The sequence below is a fragment of the Rousettus aegyptiacus genome, unplaced genomic scaffold (genome assembly GCF_014176215.1).
Source record: "Rousettus aegyptiacus isolate mRouAeg1 unplaced genomic scaffold, mRouAeg1.p scaffold_m13_p_2, whole genome shotgun sequence".
NCBI lineage: Eukaryota > Metazoa > Chordata > Mammalia > Chiroptera > Pteropodidae > Rousettus > Rousettus aegyptiacus.
In genome coordinates, this window is record NW_023416295.1 from 155097629 (window position 1) to 155116499 (window position 18871).

Consider the following 18871-nt stretch of genomic DNA (forward strand, 5'->3'; position numbering starts at 1 on the left):
GATAGATAGATAGATAGATAGATAGATAGATAGATAATAGATAGGTAGATAATCAGACAGGTGATAGATACATATGTACATACATATATACATACAGATACCATTATACACCAGCCCAAGTCCCCAAAATCCTAGAATTCTGTGAAATCAATAAATAACAGGAGTTTTCAAACACGTTTTATCATTTTGAAAAGCCTAACAAAATGGTATGTTTACCTGCACTAAGACTGCACAGGCTAAATGAAGCGTCAGATTCCTATTTTTGTAAGAATTATGTCAACTGAAATACTGAATGTCCCAAGATGCACATAATTTCAGAAGGAAGATATGGATTATCTCTGATGAGTAAAAATTAGGGGAAAAATGATTTATTATATGATAACTTACATGAAATCTTTTAAAATTGGGTTAACAGAAGAAATAGAAAGAGTGCATGCCAGAGTGGAACAATAAGAAACTACTTAACAATATGTACTAATAATCCTTTGTTCATATCTTCAAATGTTCAAAATGAGGTCAAATGGAATAACCTCTTACTAAAGTTTTTTACCATCAAAATTTTACAAAGAGAAAATTACATTTTTACTTTCCTAAAAAGGGAACTTATAAGAAAAGATTTCTTATGTTTTGGACCTTCCAGTGAGATTTAAGTGAAAACGTTATAATAATTCTAAAGCTGTACTGAATATATTTCGATAGTGAGAGCAAAGGGATATTTGGAAAAATAACACTAATATTTTGTGTTTTATGACATAATTTTATAGTTCTCAAAGTTTTTTTATTTTTTAATTATAACAACCCTGGTTGATAGATGAGGCAGAAAATCCTATTAATTTGTTAATAATAAAACAAAAGCTTTCAAATACTCAATAGTAGACCTGTGTTAGAACTCTAGTCTCTCTCAATCTTTGAAAGTGTTTTACTAATGAAACACTTTGTTACAAATAGCATAAACAATTCATTCAACACATATGTATTTAGTGCCTACTGTATCCTAGATGTGCCTACTGTGTATTAAAGTTCTGAAGATCTAGTAGTGAACTAATGGAAAGACAAAAGTTTATACTCTCATGAAAATTACATTTCCATAGATGAAACAGATAATAATTATGTAATATGCTTTGGAGAAAAATAATCAGAAAGGAGAAATGGAAAATAGTAAGAGGGAGCTGCCTTTGAGAAAGTATTTAATTTTGTTACACTACCCACTTTGCTTATCTAGTCTTATCAATCGATGTTAAACTCTTAAGAATATAATACAGTGCACCTATCAACATTTTTATGCCTGTTTCAGTCTTCAAATAAATTTGAAAGCATTATATCTGGTATTTTGCATTTTAAGTTTTACATATTTGTAAAGATCTGGAGCATTTTGTTTGCATGAATAATACCTAAGGAAATACTATCCTGTTCTATATGGAGGATGTATACTTATTCATGTGCCTATTTAGAACATGTGTTCGTTAACTTTGTTATACACTGACTTAGCTGTTTACCACAAGGTAGAGACAACTCTATCATTTTATTCTATCATCTTAAAGCTTCATACAATGTTTCGAATATAAGGAACCTCCATTACTCTTAATAAAGTTTTATTTCATTCTAGTATGACTTCTAGTTTTGCCTGTGTAACAAAGTATTATGATCTTTGCTTAGATAAGAATGTTGTAGGTTTTCTCCCTAAAATTGTTAAACATTTTCAAAATCATCTTCCCTATAAATTTCTGAAGAAACAGAGATACTCAAAGACTGATGATTATTCTTTTCTTTTCCCCTTGCACTTAAAAAATATCACAAATCAGTTTGTTCTTTTGTTCTTTGCATTTGTACAGGTTTATAACCTACTACCAGTAAAGGACCTCACTGGTTTCCCTGAGAGTTTGAATCAACAGGAGGAAGATGATGGAAACTGTGTCAATCGCCACGTCTATATAGATGGAATCGTCTATTCCCCAGTGTCAAATACAAATGAAAAAGACATGTATAGCTTCCTAAAGGTAAATTCCTTATATTGTAGATGGTTATCTCTTAAGGTTCAAAGATATTATATATTAAAAAATTATTTATTTTAATGCCTTTATATCATAGTTGAGGGTAATGGAACACAAAAAGGTCAAGTGACTTCTCCAAGGCCTCTGATGAGATCTACTAATAGCAAAGCACCAGTATTATAACTTTTCAGACTATTATTCAAGTTTTCTTCTTTTTGCTGAAATTTATTGCCTTGTTGTATTTATAAATATCGCATATTGAAAATAATGACTGTTGGGTTTTAAAAACAGAATGAAGTTACCTCTAAATGTATGCCAATATCCCTTATACAGATGAGAACATTAAAAGTTTAATATTAAGCTAATCGAAATTGTTGATTCGGTGAAAAAAAGTATGTGCCTATATATTTTTATGATATTTATGTACTGATTAAGTGATAATTTTCTTCACAGGATATGGGCTTAAAGGTATTTACCAACTCAAAGATCCATAAACCTAAAGTATGTTCACAACATCGATTCTATCTAGAGGCAGAATCTCAAAGATTATACGACTCTTCAGGTAAAAAAAATAATAATAATAATTGCCTAATATATTGAACCAAATCAAAAAAAAATTTAAAGATAAAATGTGATAAAATTAACAAAAAGAAGATTCGTGACTCAGATATAGTAAGGTTCTTGGATCAAGGTCACATAGCAATACAAACCTCCAAATTCTGATTGCATCAAGCCCTCACATAGACAAAACTGGAAGGAATATAAGGCAGATTGTGAAAGTGTTAGAAGAGGGTACAGACATGCAAAGTAAAAGATTGCTTCTAATTGAGGAATCAGGAAAGCCAGTCATAAAAACTCTGTATCTAGTGAATAAAGATACATGGAGTTGAAAAAGGAAGAGAAAGTTTTCAGACACAGGGTCAGTGTAAACAGAAATAGAAGTGTTCACAAGTCGGGACTACATTTTCACCAGTCATGTGAAGAAGCTCTTTAACTTCCCCAAAACATCAGCCAATATTCATGTTGAAATTACACTTATTTGTCAATGATATGGACTACTTCTTTGATGAGTCGGGTAGCAATCAAGCATTTATTTATAGTCTGATGTTACAAATCATAGTTGAATGTAGATGAGTACAAACCAAAGAGTTAAAAATTAAGAAAAACACTCAGTGAAAATCAATTGTCTATATGGAATTTAAATGAAGATTATTATATATCTTTATTATTATTTATAAATTTTATTCTATAGTTCCTTATCAATAAGATTTATAGTAAACTTATGTACATACAAATATTTTTCCAGAGAGCTGGTTGTTAAAATATTTACCAGCACACAGGGAACAGAAGGTAAATAGGGTAAAAGATACTAACTCTGATCTCCTGACACATATGGGAATGAAGAACTTTTTTATCCTCTCTCCTTTCACTTCTATAAACTGTTTCTCAAACCCACTGTCATAATGTCTGGGTATGATTTTTTTTGCTCCCACCGAGGAACATGCCAAATGAAAATTTTGGCTTTTTCCCTTTTCCCACCCCATGTCATAGAACTCTCCACTTGCACAATGTGTAATAGCCACAGAAAACTCCCTCACAGACAATCCAAGTCTCTTTCCGCCTCTAGGTCTCCATATTCTCTGTTTGTGACTCTCTGCCCCCACCTCGCTCCTAGCTTATTTTAACACTTCAGAATTTGCTGAAATCCTCAAAGAAGCCTCCCCTTAACACCCAAGTGTCCTGACCTAGTTCCTATTCCATCACCCTGTTTATTTCTTCTGCAGCATTTATTACAATCTCTCATGAACATTATCTTTATATTTATTGTTTCTATCTCCTTCCTCATTTACAATAGAAACATTTACAAGCGCCCAAGCTTTTATAGCAGACGTTCCAGAGCCTCTCACAGAGACTGTGCGAACGTACTTCCCTGAGACGTGGATCTGGGACTTGGTGGTAGTGGAGTAAGTAACTGCCTTTAAATATAAAATGCAACAATATAGATTCCTTAGAATATTCCATTTCTGGTTAATTTTGCAATTCCTAAGTTTTTCTTTTAGACACATTGCTATTTTCAGGAGAGTTTTTTTAACTTTTTAAAACTTAATTTTATTGGGGTAACATTGGTTAATATTATATAATTTTCAGGTGTACATTATAATTGGACAGCTGTATATTCTATTGTGTGTTCAGCACCAAAAGTTCAATTTCCTTCAGCTACCATATATTTCATCCCTTTTTCCCACTTCACCCTCTCCCTAAACCCTATATTTGATCCCTTTTACCCCATCTGTCTCCCCCTTCCTCCCCACTCCCTACCCTCTGGTAACCACTAATCTATAGTCCATATCCATGAGTCTCTATTTGTTTGTCCTTTTCATGTGTTGCTTTTAGATTTATATCCCATATATAAGTGATATGTGATTTTCAACTTTTTTGGTCTAGCTTTTTTGCTTAGCATGATTATCTTGAGGTCCATCCATGTTGTCACGAATGGCAGTATTTCATCTCTTCTTATGGCTGAGTAATATTCTATTGTATATATGAACCACAATTTCTTTAGCCAAATATCTATCGTAGGACACTTCGGTTGCTTCCATGTCCTGGCCACTGTGAATAATGCTGCTATGAATATCAGTGTACAAATATTTTTTTGGATATGAATTTTCAAGTCAAGTCTTTGGAGTAAATACCCAGTAGAGGGATTTCTGGATCATATGGTAGATCAAGTCTTAGTTTTTTGAAGAACTTCCACACTGTTTTCCATAGTGGCCGTACCAATTTGTAGCCCCACCAGCAGTATATGAGGGTTCTTTTTCTCTGTATCCTCTCCAACTCTTGTTATTACTTGTCCTGTTGATTATAGCTGTTCTAACAGGTGTGAGATGATATCTAATTGTGGTTTTGATTTGCATTTGCCTACTAGCTAGCGATGTTGAGCATCTTTGCATATATTTGTTAGCCATTTGAATGTCCGCTAGGGAGAAGTGTCTGTTCAGGTCCTCTGCCCATTTTTTGATTGGATCATTTGTTTTTTGTTGTTATTGAGTTGTATGAGTTCTTTGTATATTTTGAACATTTGGCCCCTACCAGAGGTGTTGCAATATATTTTCCCATTTGGATAGTTGTCTCTTTACCTTGTTGATGATTTCTTTTGCTGAGCAGAAGCTTTTTAGTTTCATGTAGTCCCATTCATTTATTTTAGCTTTGACATCCCTTGCCTTTGAGGTCAAATTCATAAAATCCTCTTTAAGTCCAAGGTCCTTGAGTTTAGTTCCTATGTTTTCTTCTATGCATTATATTGTTTCAGGTCTTATATTCAGGTCCTTAATTCATTTTGAGTTAATTTTGGTGTGTGGTGATAGACAACAATCTAATTTTATTCTTTTGCTGGTGGCTTTCCAGTTTTCCCAGCACCATTTATTGAAGAGGTTTTCCTTTCTCCACTGTATGTTTTGGCTTTTTTGTCAAAAATTATTTGCCCATGTAAATATGAGTTTGCTTCTGGACTCTCAATTCTATTCCATTGGTCCGTGTGTCTGTTTTGCTGCCAATACTCTGCCTTTAATACTGTCGCTTTGTAGTATAATTGAAAGTCAGGCAGAGAGATGCCTTCAGCCTCATTCTTTTTTCTCAAGATGGCTTTGGCAATTTGGGGTCTTTTGTCTTCCATACAAATCTAATGATTTCTTGTTCTGTTTCTTTAAAAAATGCCAATGGGATTTTGATAGGGATTTCATTAAATCTGTATAATGCTTTTAGTAATAAGGTCATCTTAAATTAACTATGTTGATTTTTCCAATCCAAGAACTTGGAATATCTTTCCATTTCTTTGTATCTTCTTCAATTTCAATTTGTTTCTAGATATTTTATTCTTTGTGTTGCAATTGCAAAAGGAATTATTTTTTCCACTCTTTCTTCTACCACTTCATTATTACAGTATAACAATGCTATGGATTTTTGAACATTGATTTTGTATCTAAAAATTTTACTGTATTTGCTTATTGTTTCTAGTAGTGTTCTTGTGGAGTCTTTAAGGTTTTCCATATAGAGAATCATGTCATCTGCAAATAGTGACAGTTTGACTTCTTCATTTTCTATTTGGATGCCTTTTATATCTTTCTCTTGTCTGATTGCACTTGCTAGGACCTCCAATGTATGTTGAATAAGTGGTGATTGTGGACAGCCTTGCCTTATTCCTGATCTTAGAGGGAAGGTTTTTAGTTTTTCACCATTAAGTATAATGTTGGCTGAGGGCTTGTCATATATGCCCTTTATTATGTTAAGGTACTTATGTTAAGGTATTTTCTTCTATACCAATTTTGTTAAGAGATTTGATCATAAATGGTAGCTGTATCTTGTCACAGGTTTTTTCTGCATCTATCGATATGATCATATGGTTCTCATTTTTTCATTTGTTTATGTGGTATATCATATTAATCGATTTGCCTATGTCGAAACATCCCTGCGCCTTTGGGGCAAAGCCCACTTGATTGTGTAGTATAATCTTTTTAATATAGTGCTGTATTTTGTTTGCTAGAATCTTATTTAGGATTTTTGCATCTGTGTTTATGAGAGATATTGGGTTTTAGTCTTCTTTTTTTGTGTTATCCTTACCAGGTTTTGATATCAGAGTAACACTGGCCTCATAAAATGAGGGGAAGCATTGCCTCCTCTTCAATTTTTTGGAAAAGTTTGAGGAGAATAGGTATTAAGTCTTCTTTGAATGTTTGGAAAAATCACTGGTGAAGCTATCTGGTCCTGGACTTTTACTTTTTGGTAGGTTTTTGATGATCGTTTCAATTTCCATACTGCTTTGGTATGTGGTTACCATTACTAATATGTAAAGGAGATACACACACACACACACACACACACACACACACACACACACACACACACACGTATATACAGTCATCTATTTTCTTCTGCGTGTGCCTTTGCGAATTTGGATCTTTGAATCCTCCCCTTTTCAGTCATTGTTGTCTCAGTTTGTCCCTATATATGCTGAACATTCATTACTATCTTACTATAGCAATTTTCTTATATTGTTTAAGCTTATAATGCCCTCTTCTTAATAAAGGTTGCACTATGCTTCTATTTGCCTGATAGTCACCTTACTCTTAATCGTGAATTTTTTTTTTTTTTTTTTGGTCATTTTGTTTTAGGTGAGCTGACTCCATTCAGTATTTCCTGTAGTGCAGGTCTCATAGTGGAGAATTCCCTCAATTTTTTATGTCTGGAAAGGTCTTTATTTCTCCTTTATATCTAAAGGAGAGCTTAGCTGGATACATTATTCTTGGCTGGTAGTTTCATTCACTTAATAGTTTAAATATTTGATTTCACTCTTTTCTGGCTTGTAAGGTCTGTGCTGAGAAGTCCAATGATAATCTAAAGGGTTTTCCTTTAAAAGTTACCATTTTTTTCTCCCTGCCTGCCCTGAGAATTCTGTCTTTGTCATTGATTTCTGATAATTTTAATACAATGTGTCTTGGAAAAGGCCTTTTTTGGTTGAGATAATTGGGTATTCTGTTGACTTCTTGAATTCAAGCTCCTGCGCATTTCTTAGATTTGGGAAATTCTCATCAACTATTTGTCTGAAAATGCTTTCTAGTCCCTGCTCCTTTTCCTCGCCTTTGATAATACCCATTATTCTTATCTTTCCTCTTCTGATGGTATCAGCTAGTTCTTGTATTTCTCTTTCATTATATTTCATTCTTTGGTTTCTTTCTTCTTTCTTCCGATTTATTTCTAGATTCCTGTCTTCGATATCACTGATCCTTTCCTCCATTTGGTCGATTCTATTTCCCAAGCTTGCTATTTCATTTTTCAACCTTTACAGTATATTTTTTTATCTCCAGAAGATCTATTCTGTTCTTCCTGAGGGTTTTAATCTCCTTGCTCTACTCATCTAGGTGTTTTTTCAATTCCTGAAATTGTTGGTATGACTTATTTCAGAACTCACTGAGTTTTTTTCAGAAGTACCATCCTGAATTCTGTGTCATTCAAGTTGCATAATTCGATGTCTGTAAGCTTATTTTCTGGAGATTTTTCTCTCTCTTTCTGAGATGACTTGTCACCTTGGTTGTTCATGGTGTTTAATGGACTATTTCTCCACCTAGGCATTAATGAAATGTATTCTGTTTTTATTCCAGAAAGAAGATTTATTATAAAAAAGTCTCTCTTTAGCCTGTTGCAAAGAAGGCACTTTTCTTTAGGTTTCCATTAGGTGACGTCTAAGCCTCTTGGATCCCTGCTTTATATAAAGCCTTATAATGCCTTTTTATTTTTTTTATAGATATTTAATCATGCTCATTACCCTCAGTTTCAGTCTTTGTCAGTGTCAGCGACAGTCTCAGCTGAGTTTGCTCAGATTCCCCTGGGGCTCCGCAGAGTTCGGTCTCAGAGGGTATTGGGGGAGGGCCCATCTGGATTGGGAGTTGGGGGCTGCGGCTCAGCCTCGGTTTTGCAACCATGGCTAGCAAATATCAACTGCTGTTTTCCTGCCTCCCACTTCACTGCTTTCTGCCCTGATGACTGGGCCCTGCCTCCAGCTGCGTGGAACTCACAATTCTCCCAGGCAAGGCTATTCAGAGAACTCACCACACCTTCTCCCCTGCCCCTCCTCCTACAGGGAGCTCAGGCTGTGAGAGGCAGCGTCTTTTTTTCTCCCAGTCCACTGGCCCACATTCAGAGTTCTGACCTGTGGTAGCTCTTATGTGTAGATCCCATGCTCAGGCATGCTGGTGTGCAGTTTGGATGCTTTTGTTGAGTTTTAGATGTTCAGTTTATTGTTTCAGGGGGAGAGATCTGGGGACATCTCTCACTCCGCCATGTTTCTCCAAATCTTCCTTCTGAAGAGATTTAACATAAATACTTCTGCTATGAATTCTCATTAATCTTATTGTATCAGAGCTAAGAAATTTTGCACAAATTTAACTCTAAGATTTCCAGAAAAAGGGGATAAGGACTAAATGTAACTGAACACTGCATAGTTTAACACCTATAAAAGTCCCTTTACTGGGGATCGACCTTGAATTAAGCACAGAATTAGTCAGGCCAACTATAAACAGTAGTAGTAGAATCAAAAATTGTAAACCTGCCCTCAGTGGAACAATATTTTAGAGAGAAAAATTTAAGAACCATCTCAAGTTACATATTTAGTTTGTAACTATATTGTCTATAATAGATTATACTACAGTTATATTTCTATAGGAGATTCTGATATAGACTAGAATAGAAACTGTCAGAGTTAGAAGAAAAGGAGTTATACATTCCCAATTTAAGCCTTGTGTATACTCTCCATTATTGGTATTTCTACTGAGTGCATCCAAGTTATGAATAGAATTATTCGTAGAGCTTCTCTTCCTAGAAAGGATTTATTTAACTGCTTACTTCTTGTTCTTTACATTGCTATTCTCTCCAGCTCCTCAGGTGTGGCTGAAGTAGGAGTAACAGTCCCTGATACCATCACTGAATGGAAGGCAGGGGCCCTCTGCCTATCCAATGACACTGGACTTGGTCTCTCTCTTCCGGCCTCTCTCCGAACCTTCCAGCCCTTCTTTGTAGAGCTCACAATGCCTTACTCTGTGATCCGCGGAGAGGCCTTCACACTCAAGGCCACTGTCCTAAACTACCTTCCCAAATGCATCCGGGTAAGGACCTCTCTTTCCTAAACTGAGCACGAGTTCAATTAAATTAAAAATTGCATTCTTAGGAATATTAACAAACTCCTGCGTGCCGAATGGACTCAGCAGGAGAATGGTATCAGAGATATTAATATGCATATTCATTTCTATGGTTGCTGATATCTCCAAATACCAGATACAACTTGAAACAAGTTTTTGACCCTTATCACAACTTTCTAAGATTAGGAAGTTTGTGTAGTATGAAGATTTCTGACATGGATGCCAAAAATTATTAGGCTCCATTTTCATGGCTTAGATTCTTCAAGGTTTCAAAACCCACATTCCTATATATTTAACTTTTCATGTATCATTAATTACATTATTTAAAAATTATTTGGGAGCATCTTACCCCTGTTTAAACTATAACTCTTTATAAATTGTGTATATTCTGCTGGGAAAGCTGAGAGAACAGTCAAGATTCCAGGCCAAACAAGTGGTGCTCCAATGGGCAACATGCCATCATGGTTTTTCCTCACCTGCGGTCCCACTGCATGAAAGAACAGATTATAACAAAACACTAGTATTTAGAGGTCAAATCTGCCTACAATGTACTAGGCCTTCACTTATATCATATTCAATATTAGACAACCTAAAACTAAGCAATCCTCCAATATGCTTTATTTTAAGCCATTCTCCCTTTGGTCCCCTTCTTCCTCTGATCTCTTTGTCTCTGTCTCACATGTGGTTTCAGGTCAAAGTACAGCTAGAAGCCTCTTCTCTATTCCTAGCTGTCCCAGGAGAGAAGGAACATGAATCGCACTGCATCTGTGGAAATGGCCGACAAACTGTGTCCTGGGCAGTAACTCCAAAGTCATTAGGTGAGGGTCAGTCTCCTAGAAACTACTCAATCCTATTCAAGGATTGTATATCACTGGAATCCTTATATCCAATTCTACTTCCCTCAGGCAATGCCTCCTTCACCCCCACAGATGGTAGGATTTTTTTCTTTGTTCTTATTCTAGGATGTCTAGAAGATATTTCCACTTCCCTCACCTTCATTTCTACCTTGAATGCTCAGTATCATTATTCTCTCGTTTATGCTGCTTCTATTTCCGCTCCTGTGTTTTTATAAAACCAAAAAAAAAGGGGGGGAGGGGTGTTACAGAATATTTATAAATGTTGTAGTTTAGAGGTATGGAGGAAGTGGGAAATGGTGCTCATCTCTATTGGTCCTTTTTTCAGGGAGCGTGAATTTTACTGTGAGCGCAGAGGCTTTGGATTCTCGACAACTGTGTGGGACTGAGGTAGCTGTGGTCCCTCAATATGGAAAAAAAGACACAATTATCAAGTCCCTTTTGGTTGAAGTAAGTAATCCTGCCTATTTTCCAGGTCACTATGAGTCAATAAAAACAATGGTGAGTCCAGTTGACTTTCTAATTTTTAGGTAAGGAGGGCTAAATAATACATTATCATAATATTATTTCATAGATTTATATATCTGTATCTGTCTCTATCTCTGTCTCCCCATTTCTGTCTATATCTCTCTATTTTCTCATTTTCCCTTCACTTTCTCATCTATCAACCAGTCTCCTTCAAATTGCTTTTACTCATAGAATTTATTTGTATAATGTATTTGAAAGTTGACTCCAATTCTTCTCTTTACTATCAAGAAATTTATGGTTCCCTTATCATTACACATGTTCTAAAAGTCCATCCATTCTCACCTCTAACTTTTCTTTGCACTTAAAGCCTGAAGGGTTAGAGGAGGAGGCAACATTCAACTACCTGTTCTGTCCACCAGGTAAGAGTCAGCCTTCATAATTCAAATAACATTGACTAAAGTTCATATAACATTTAAAATTCAAAGAATTTGATACATTATTTCTACATTTTGTCTATGAGGTAAGTAAAACCCAAAGAACTATAACCCATTTGAAAAATGAGAAAATTCATCTTACAGAGGTCAAGTAATTTGATCAAGACAGTATCCCTAGCTCACGCATTCTGAATCTTTTTTTTCTTACGGCGCCTATGCAAACCCAAAAATAGCTTTCTGACCAGTGTATGATGTGGTGATAGGTAGAAAGCGAGTAGAATGGAAATATTCCCAAGGGGAATATTTCTTTGAATATTTAGTAGTAGAATATATGGGTAGCCAAATTCGGGCCACTCCACTACTGAGTTTTGTATAACAAAACGCATTGGATAATGGCACCATGCTATTTCCCAAAGAAAAAGTTTTCATAGACTGTATTATTACTGTCGTATCGATATTTGTTTGATGCCAATCCTGTACCTAATGCCCTATCGGTCATTTGTTAGGAACTAAAGAAGCTTATAGTAAAAGATATAACTTTATCTTGGTGAATTTTCTAGTCTAAATAAAAAGACTTATAGAAATTTAGTACACTAAGAAATTTATCAACACAAAGTGTTCTTCCCTCAAATCGATGTCAAATCAACATTATTCATGTTGTTTGCCTTTCTGTCTTCCTACTAATTTCTGTTCACTATGATTTTTATATTGTTAACACTCAAAATATGTAAAATATGTTCTAAAAACATAATTGCCTGGTTATTTAGCCATATTTCTACATTTAAGTAAACTTAATATTAATACCACATATTTTTATCATGGTTTCTCCACCAATTCTGAGTTCTTCATTTTGACTTATATTGAGTCTAGAGATAATTATCAAGTAGTTTTATTAAAATTAATTTTAATCACCCACGTGATACAAAAATACATTCTCCTTTAAAAAAAAAAAAAAACAGAACTTCGTATGAAAAGCTAATGTCACTCCCTACAGTTTTTTTCAAAACTTTAATGATCATCTGTGGATGTTTAGTAATAATATGTGTAGATGAATTTCTATACATATATATATATAAAATTTATATACATAGAATATGTTTCACTCTATAACTTGCTTCTTTTTTACTCAGGAACTTGTCTTAGAAATTTATCCATGTTAAATTATGAATCTAGGTAATTCTTTTTAGTTCCCTTTAATTCCATACTATCAATATGTCACAGTTCTGCTTGGTTCTTTAGCCATTCCCAAATTGGTCTTTCCAACTATTTGTCAGAATGGATGACTCTCTGAATGAGTACATGCATGCATGCATACATACATACATGCATACATACATATATATATACATACATAATAAATGCAGGTCTCCTTGTGTACATATGCAAGTATATTTAAGGTAGATACCAAAATATAAAATTATTAATTAAGAATTGGTAAGTATATTCTTAGTTTTAATAGAACTAAAAAATTCTCGCTTTATTATTTAAATGTTTATAGTTCCACCAGTTTATATTCCCTGTGATGATTATCATCTGTTACCATCTAAGTTTTTAATTTTTACCAAAAATTTGGATGAAACTATATATTGGTTTAACTTAAATTTCTCTAATCGCAAGTTAGGATGAGCTTATTTTTGCATATTTATGAATTGTTTTCATATTCTTTGACTCTCTGTTGGAGTAGTTTGTCTTTTTTTTGCTTCAGCCAAATGACACTGAATCTTTATTGACAAAGTTGCAAATATTTTCTTTCGTTTGATAATTTGTCTTTTTACTTTGCTTATGGCATGCTTTCTTGCAAAAGTTTTTTTTGGAAAATAAGATTTTTTTTTGACATACAACTATGTAGGTATTTAATACGTAATCTATTATGTATTAATTATATGATTAAACTTAAATTTAATAACATGACCATGTGTAATTATTATAATTAATAAAACATAATTAAAGTATACAACTTGATAAATTTGGAGATTTAAGTATACACTGGTGAAATTATCACCACAACCTACATATTAAAAACCAGACAATTAAAAGAGAGATAACTTTTCAGAAGCTTAGGTGTAAGGCATAGTTCTGACTTCTTAGTCTTAGAGGACAATTTCTAGCAGAAATAATTTTCATTATGGTTGGTTTGTTTCTTTCTCTAGGTCCTAAGGTGCTTGAACGATTATCTCTGAAGCTGCCACCAAAAGTAGTAGAAGGCTCTGCCCAAGCCTCTTTTTCAGTTTTGGGTGAGTCTCCAGCCCTAGTAGATTATTCTACTATATTTCTTTTCCATAAATAAGTTTTCAAAAGAACAACTATAATTTTAACATCTTTTTTTCTCTTTTTTTAGGCTTGTTTATGGCTTCTAATAATACTTTTTGTCCCTGAGAGATTTATCTTTCCTAAAAATTCTCCTTTCTTTACCTCAGCTAATAATTTATTTCTTTTTAATGATTCTGATAGTTTATAATATATATGCTTTATGACTTATCTCTCCCATTCACTAGGAGACATATTAACCTCTGCCATGCGAAACACACAAAATCTCCTTCGAATGCCCTATGGCTGTGGAGAGCAGAATATGGTCCTCTTTGCTCCTAACATCTATGTTCTGGATTATCTAAGTAAAACACAGCAGCTGACTCCAGAGGTCAAGTCCAAGGCCATTGGTTACCTCAACACTGGTGAGTGATTGAATGAGCGAGTAAAAAGTTCACACTATTACTTTAACAATAAATTCGATTTCCCAAAGGATACTCATCAATACTATGCTACATTAGCTTATCATACTATGATAATTACTGTGATAAGAAAACTATGACAATTCATTTTATAGTGCCTACCCAGTGTCCAAACTCCAATAAAATATTTAAGACTCAGAACCTTCTAATATATGACAGCAAAATTTAGGAAACATTACAAGAGAGACCATGGCATTTTGGTATTTCTCTGGCTACAGTATGTATAACCAGTCATGTTGTATCATTAATCTTCCATTCCAGGTTACCAGAGACAGTTGAACTACAAACACTATGATGGTTCCTATAGCACCTTTGGGCAGAAACATAGCAGGAGCACAAGCAATACCTGGTAAGAAAGAGTTTTTTGATCTCCTATTTTTTGTGCCAGCTTATTTATATTATCATATTCACAGCCATGCGAAACACACAGATAAACCTATGGTTGGGTTTACTAGACAAATCAACCAAGCAAGGAAATGAGCAGAAAAGCTGAGATCAAATACATATAAGTCACATTTTTTCTCCAAATTCATCCTGTTAATAATTCATCACAGTATTCTTTCTAAACTAGCTATTTTTTCTAAAATAACTTCTCTAACCATGAGTTTGCTTGTTTTTTTTTTTTTAATGATATAGTTTTAACAGACATATCATATAACTTCTAGATAAACCATGTTCACTTCAGGTTATGTTATGTTCTTTAGATAATACTCATCTTGACTGAGAATAAATTCACCAATAGGAGGAAAGGAATGAGTAGGGCCCAGTGATACATTGTTTAAAATACATACAGCAAATCAGTATTAGAGGTTGTTATTGCATGTAAGAGCTGTATATGAAAAGATTCTGCTATCTACAGAAGAAAATCTCTAAAGAGAAGGAAGATTTAAAGCCTTACTAAAATAAGTAAAAACAACAACAAAAAGTAACATTAGAAGTACTTAGACTCTTCGCAGCAAAGAGGAAGTGTGTCAACAAGGAAATACTAGATCTAGCAGATTAATCAAGTAGTCTAAAGGAGATGGAGCTTTTAGTACACAAGCATACCTTTTAGATGACTTGTATTAATGTAAGAAGTGTCCCAAGAAGCCTGTTGCTGTGAAGTAGTTATAAAACTATTGTAACAACATAAATGTCATCACTTCCTCCCCCTTCAGGCTCACTGCCTTTGTACTGAAGACTTTTGCCCAGGCTCGAACTTACATCTTCATTGATGAAGCACACATTAACCAAGCCCTCAACTGGCTCTCCGAAAAACAGGAGGACAATGGCTGTTTCAGAAGTTCTGGGTCACTGCTCAACAATGCCATTAAGGTGAAGTGTTCTCAGCACTATCTTAGATTTGCTCATTATCATGTGTACAAGGATGAGGAAAGGAAGTAATAACGTAGGAATTCTTTAGGGAAGGTATCAGAAGAAAATTAAACCTGATAGCACCAATAAAGAGGAGATACCACTTAGGCCAATTATGATACTTTGTCCCATGGGAATGAATATGGGTAAGGATAAATTCCATGACATAACAGAAAATAAAGAACTGGTAAAGACCTTTCTCAGAAGTTAAATTACTCGAGTCTCTCTCTCTCTCTCTCTCTCTCTCTCTCTCTCTCTCTCTCACTCCTATTTACAGGGTGGAGTAGAAGATGAAGAGACCCTCTCTGCCTACATAACTATTGCCCTTCTGGAGATCCCTCTTCCCATCACTGTAGGTATCACTTCCTTCCCCTGCTGCAGCTTAGTTCTATATGCAATGAAACCACTGATCCGCTGTTTGAAATATCACCCAATAAAAGCTAACTGTCAGCTTTCCTCCTGTGCAACGCCAACACTTCCCAGATCAAGAAAATTTGGTCTATCCATGAAGAAAGATCTTCACTTTCCCTGTGAGGCCACCTAGGCTATACACCTCCCCACACCACCCCCCACCCCACACACACACACACTGAACTATAAAGATTTGGCCTATATTTCTACCTTATGAATGTGAGAATAACAGATAAAAAATACTATTCTTTCTATTCATGAATGAGGCTAGATGGACAAATGCATTTTAAAGCCTTCCTTACCTCCTACACTACTCTCTATGTGTTTACCTGGAAACGCCAGCCTCCCTGTTCACAGAGCTCTCAGTTCCCTCCTTGTTCTCCCTTCATAGCACCCTGTTGTCCGCAATGCCATGTTCTGCCTGGAGTCAGCTTGGAAGTCTGCAAAGGAAGGACCCCGTGGAAGCCATGTCTATACAAAGGCACTATTGGCCTATGCATTTGCCCTGGCAGGTAACCAGGAAAAAAGGAGCGAAGTACTCAAGTCACTTGATGAGGAAGCAGTGAAGGAAGGTGAGAGAGCACACCTGAAATCTTTCTCCCATCCCATATTCCCTATATCGAGTACTACTATATTGCAAAAATCCCCTACGCCTACCTCCCGTTATCCTTTCTCCTCTCTCCTTTTGTCTATATCATTATAAAATCTAGGATTTCTTAATCAAGTCACACATCAAAACCTAAGAGGCAGTATATTATAGTAGTGAGAAGCTTGGCCTCTGGAGACCAGTTCCTATGTGACTTTACATTTCCAAAACGGATTACCTATGTGACTTGGAGCGAGTCACTTAACTTGTCTGTGATTCAGTTCCTTCATCAATAAAATGGGAATAATTATATATTTACTTCAAAGGGTTGTTGTCAAAGTTAAATGAGTTAATACATAAAGTAGAGCATATGGCACATAGTAAGTGCTATGAAAGTATGAGCTACTGTGATTAAAATATCAGTTCTTAATATATATCCAACCATTACCTGGTACATCATATCATCTAAAACATAAGAAAAAATTGAAGGAAGTAATCTCATGAATAAATTCTAGTATTTTATGCTCATTTGACAAGACTGATAATGTTGACAAATTTATTCATATTCACACGATACTTCTATGTGAACAATGGTCTATATGAGGGTAGAAATAGAAAACGAGATGTTAATAATAATAAGGCATCTGATAAAACATATTCTACTTTTCTCCCTTGACAGTGTCATTAATTGTTTATTCTTAAATTTGTATTGGGAAATATTTTAAATATACAAAAAGGTATAAAGAATAATTAGCAAACACCTTTATACCTCCCTCACAGCTTAAGAAATAAAATATTACAAATGTAGGAAAAATTCTTTGTGTACCATCCCTAAAGGTAATCATTATCCTGAATTTGTCATTACAATTTCCATGGGTTTCTTTATATTTTCACTGGAGATGTAGACCTGAATAATATTCAAAATTTTACACTTTTTTATCTTTACATAAGCTGTATCATAGTTTTGATTATTTCTACTTCTTGTTTTCTTTTTTGTTTGCCCTTTGTTTTTTAAGTTCAATGTTATGCTGATAGGAGTCCCATATGTGGGTGCCTGTAACTAGTTCATTAATTTTCATTGATGCATAATATATTACAAATACATAAAAGGGTCATAATTTATATAGCAAAATTCTCCTCATGGATTTGTCTTGTTTCTTATCTGTTGCTATAGCAAAGCATGCCACAATGAATGCACACATGATGGATTACATCAGAAATGGGAAATTACCACCACTAGTGAGAACCTGCTCTGTTATTTTGCACCCCTACCAACCTAACTATAGCATCCTTTTGAAAATTTAGACAGCTATTGGCTTCTAACTCCAGAAAGATTATCTGCCTTAGCCTGACGGAAACATACCACACTCAGATTTACACAGAAGGAAAAGCATCTAGATAAGGTTCATAATAGGAATGCAATTTTCACTTCAGCTCTGACTTGAGTACTTTAGCCTTAAATTAAATGTCAATATACAGTCACCTATAAATCTATTTTTGTCACTCCCAGATAATTCTGTCCATTGGACACGACCTCAGAAACCTAAGGCACCAATGAAGCATTTTTACCAAGTCCAGGCTCCCTCTGCTGAGGTGGAGATGACATCCTACGTGCTTCTCGCTCACCTCACGGCCCAACCTGCCCCAACCTCAAAGGAGCTGACTTCTGCATTGAGCATTGTGAAGTGGATCACGAAGCAACAGAATTCCCAAGGGGGATTCTCCTCCACCCAGGTCTGTGGTTTGCCAGAACCCTTTGTTTCACTTTCAGGTATCAAAAGGTTTGAACAAGAACATATCCAAGAATAAAAAATAAAGATGAGAATAACTTGAAATAAGGAAAATATTATTAGTATTCAGAGATAGTGAGAAATAAGAGAAAAGGAAAGTCAAAGAAAGCTAAAAAGAAAATACAAAGAATTCTGACACCCATCCCTGTGTTTTTATCACAATGTCTTCTTTCCAGTAACTCTGCCTCCCTAAAGCAATAGTGGAGCACTACTTGGAAGTTCTAAGTCTCTTTCAAACTGTTCTCAGGAAGACTTTTCAAACTCCAGTAATCTCTCTTTGCACATCTGTTCATTCTTAGGTCTCCTTTAACTGATTTCTTTGAAAGCTGACATATTTCATGCTTCCTCTATCCACTTCTTAATATATGAACACTTATTCATCAGGAACATAAAGAGCTTTTTTCATACAACATCCTGAGCCTAACTACATAATTTTATATCTAAAAACTTCATCGATATATAGACGGCAGGAAGTTTCATCTTTAGAGGGTAAGAAAATGTGATAAAATACCATTTCATCCTTTTCCATTGTACATAATGTTTTATTTTTCCACATGAATTGAAAAA

At 34.8% G+C, this 18871-nt stretch overlaps 1 protein-coding gene across 2 annotated transcripts in view; it reads left to right on the plus strand.

The window, feature by feature from the left end:
- The window catches only part of LOC107501662 (alpha-2-macroglobulin), a 39144-nt gene that overhangs the window by 15307 nt on the left and 4966 nt on the right, over positions 1 to 18871 (plus strand). The window contains exons 16-29 of one of the 2 annotated variants that reach the window (XM_016128045.2): positions 1833 to 1997; positions 2445 to 2553; positions 3847 to 3955; positions 9418 to 9646; positions 10371 to 10497; positions 10862 to 10983; positions 11369 to 11420; positions 13586 to 13669; positions 13931 to 14107; positions 14426 to 14513; positions 15322 to 15478; positions 15795 to 15869; positions 16320 to 16500; positions 18025 to 18248. In XM_016128045.2, the coding sequence (XP_015983531.2) occupies positions 1833 to 1997; positions 2445 to 2553; positions 3847 to 3955; positions 9418 to 9646; positions 10371 to 10497; positions 10862 to 10983; positions 11369 to 11420; positions 13586 to 13669; positions 13931 to 14107; positions 14426 to 14513; positions 15322 to 15478; positions 15795 to 15869; positions 16320 to 16500; positions 18025 to 18248 (1899 nt within the window). The remainder of the gene's footprint in view (positions 1 to 1832; positions 1998 to 2444; positions 2554 to 3846; positions 3956 to 9417; positions 9647 to 10370; positions 10498 to 10861; positions 10984 to 11368; positions 11421 to 13585; positions 13670 to 13930; positions 14108 to 14425; positions 14514 to 15321; positions 15479 to 15794; positions 15870 to 16319; positions 16501 to 18024; positions 18249 to 18871) is intronic. The other variant, XM_036237105.1, reaches the window with a different exon arrangement.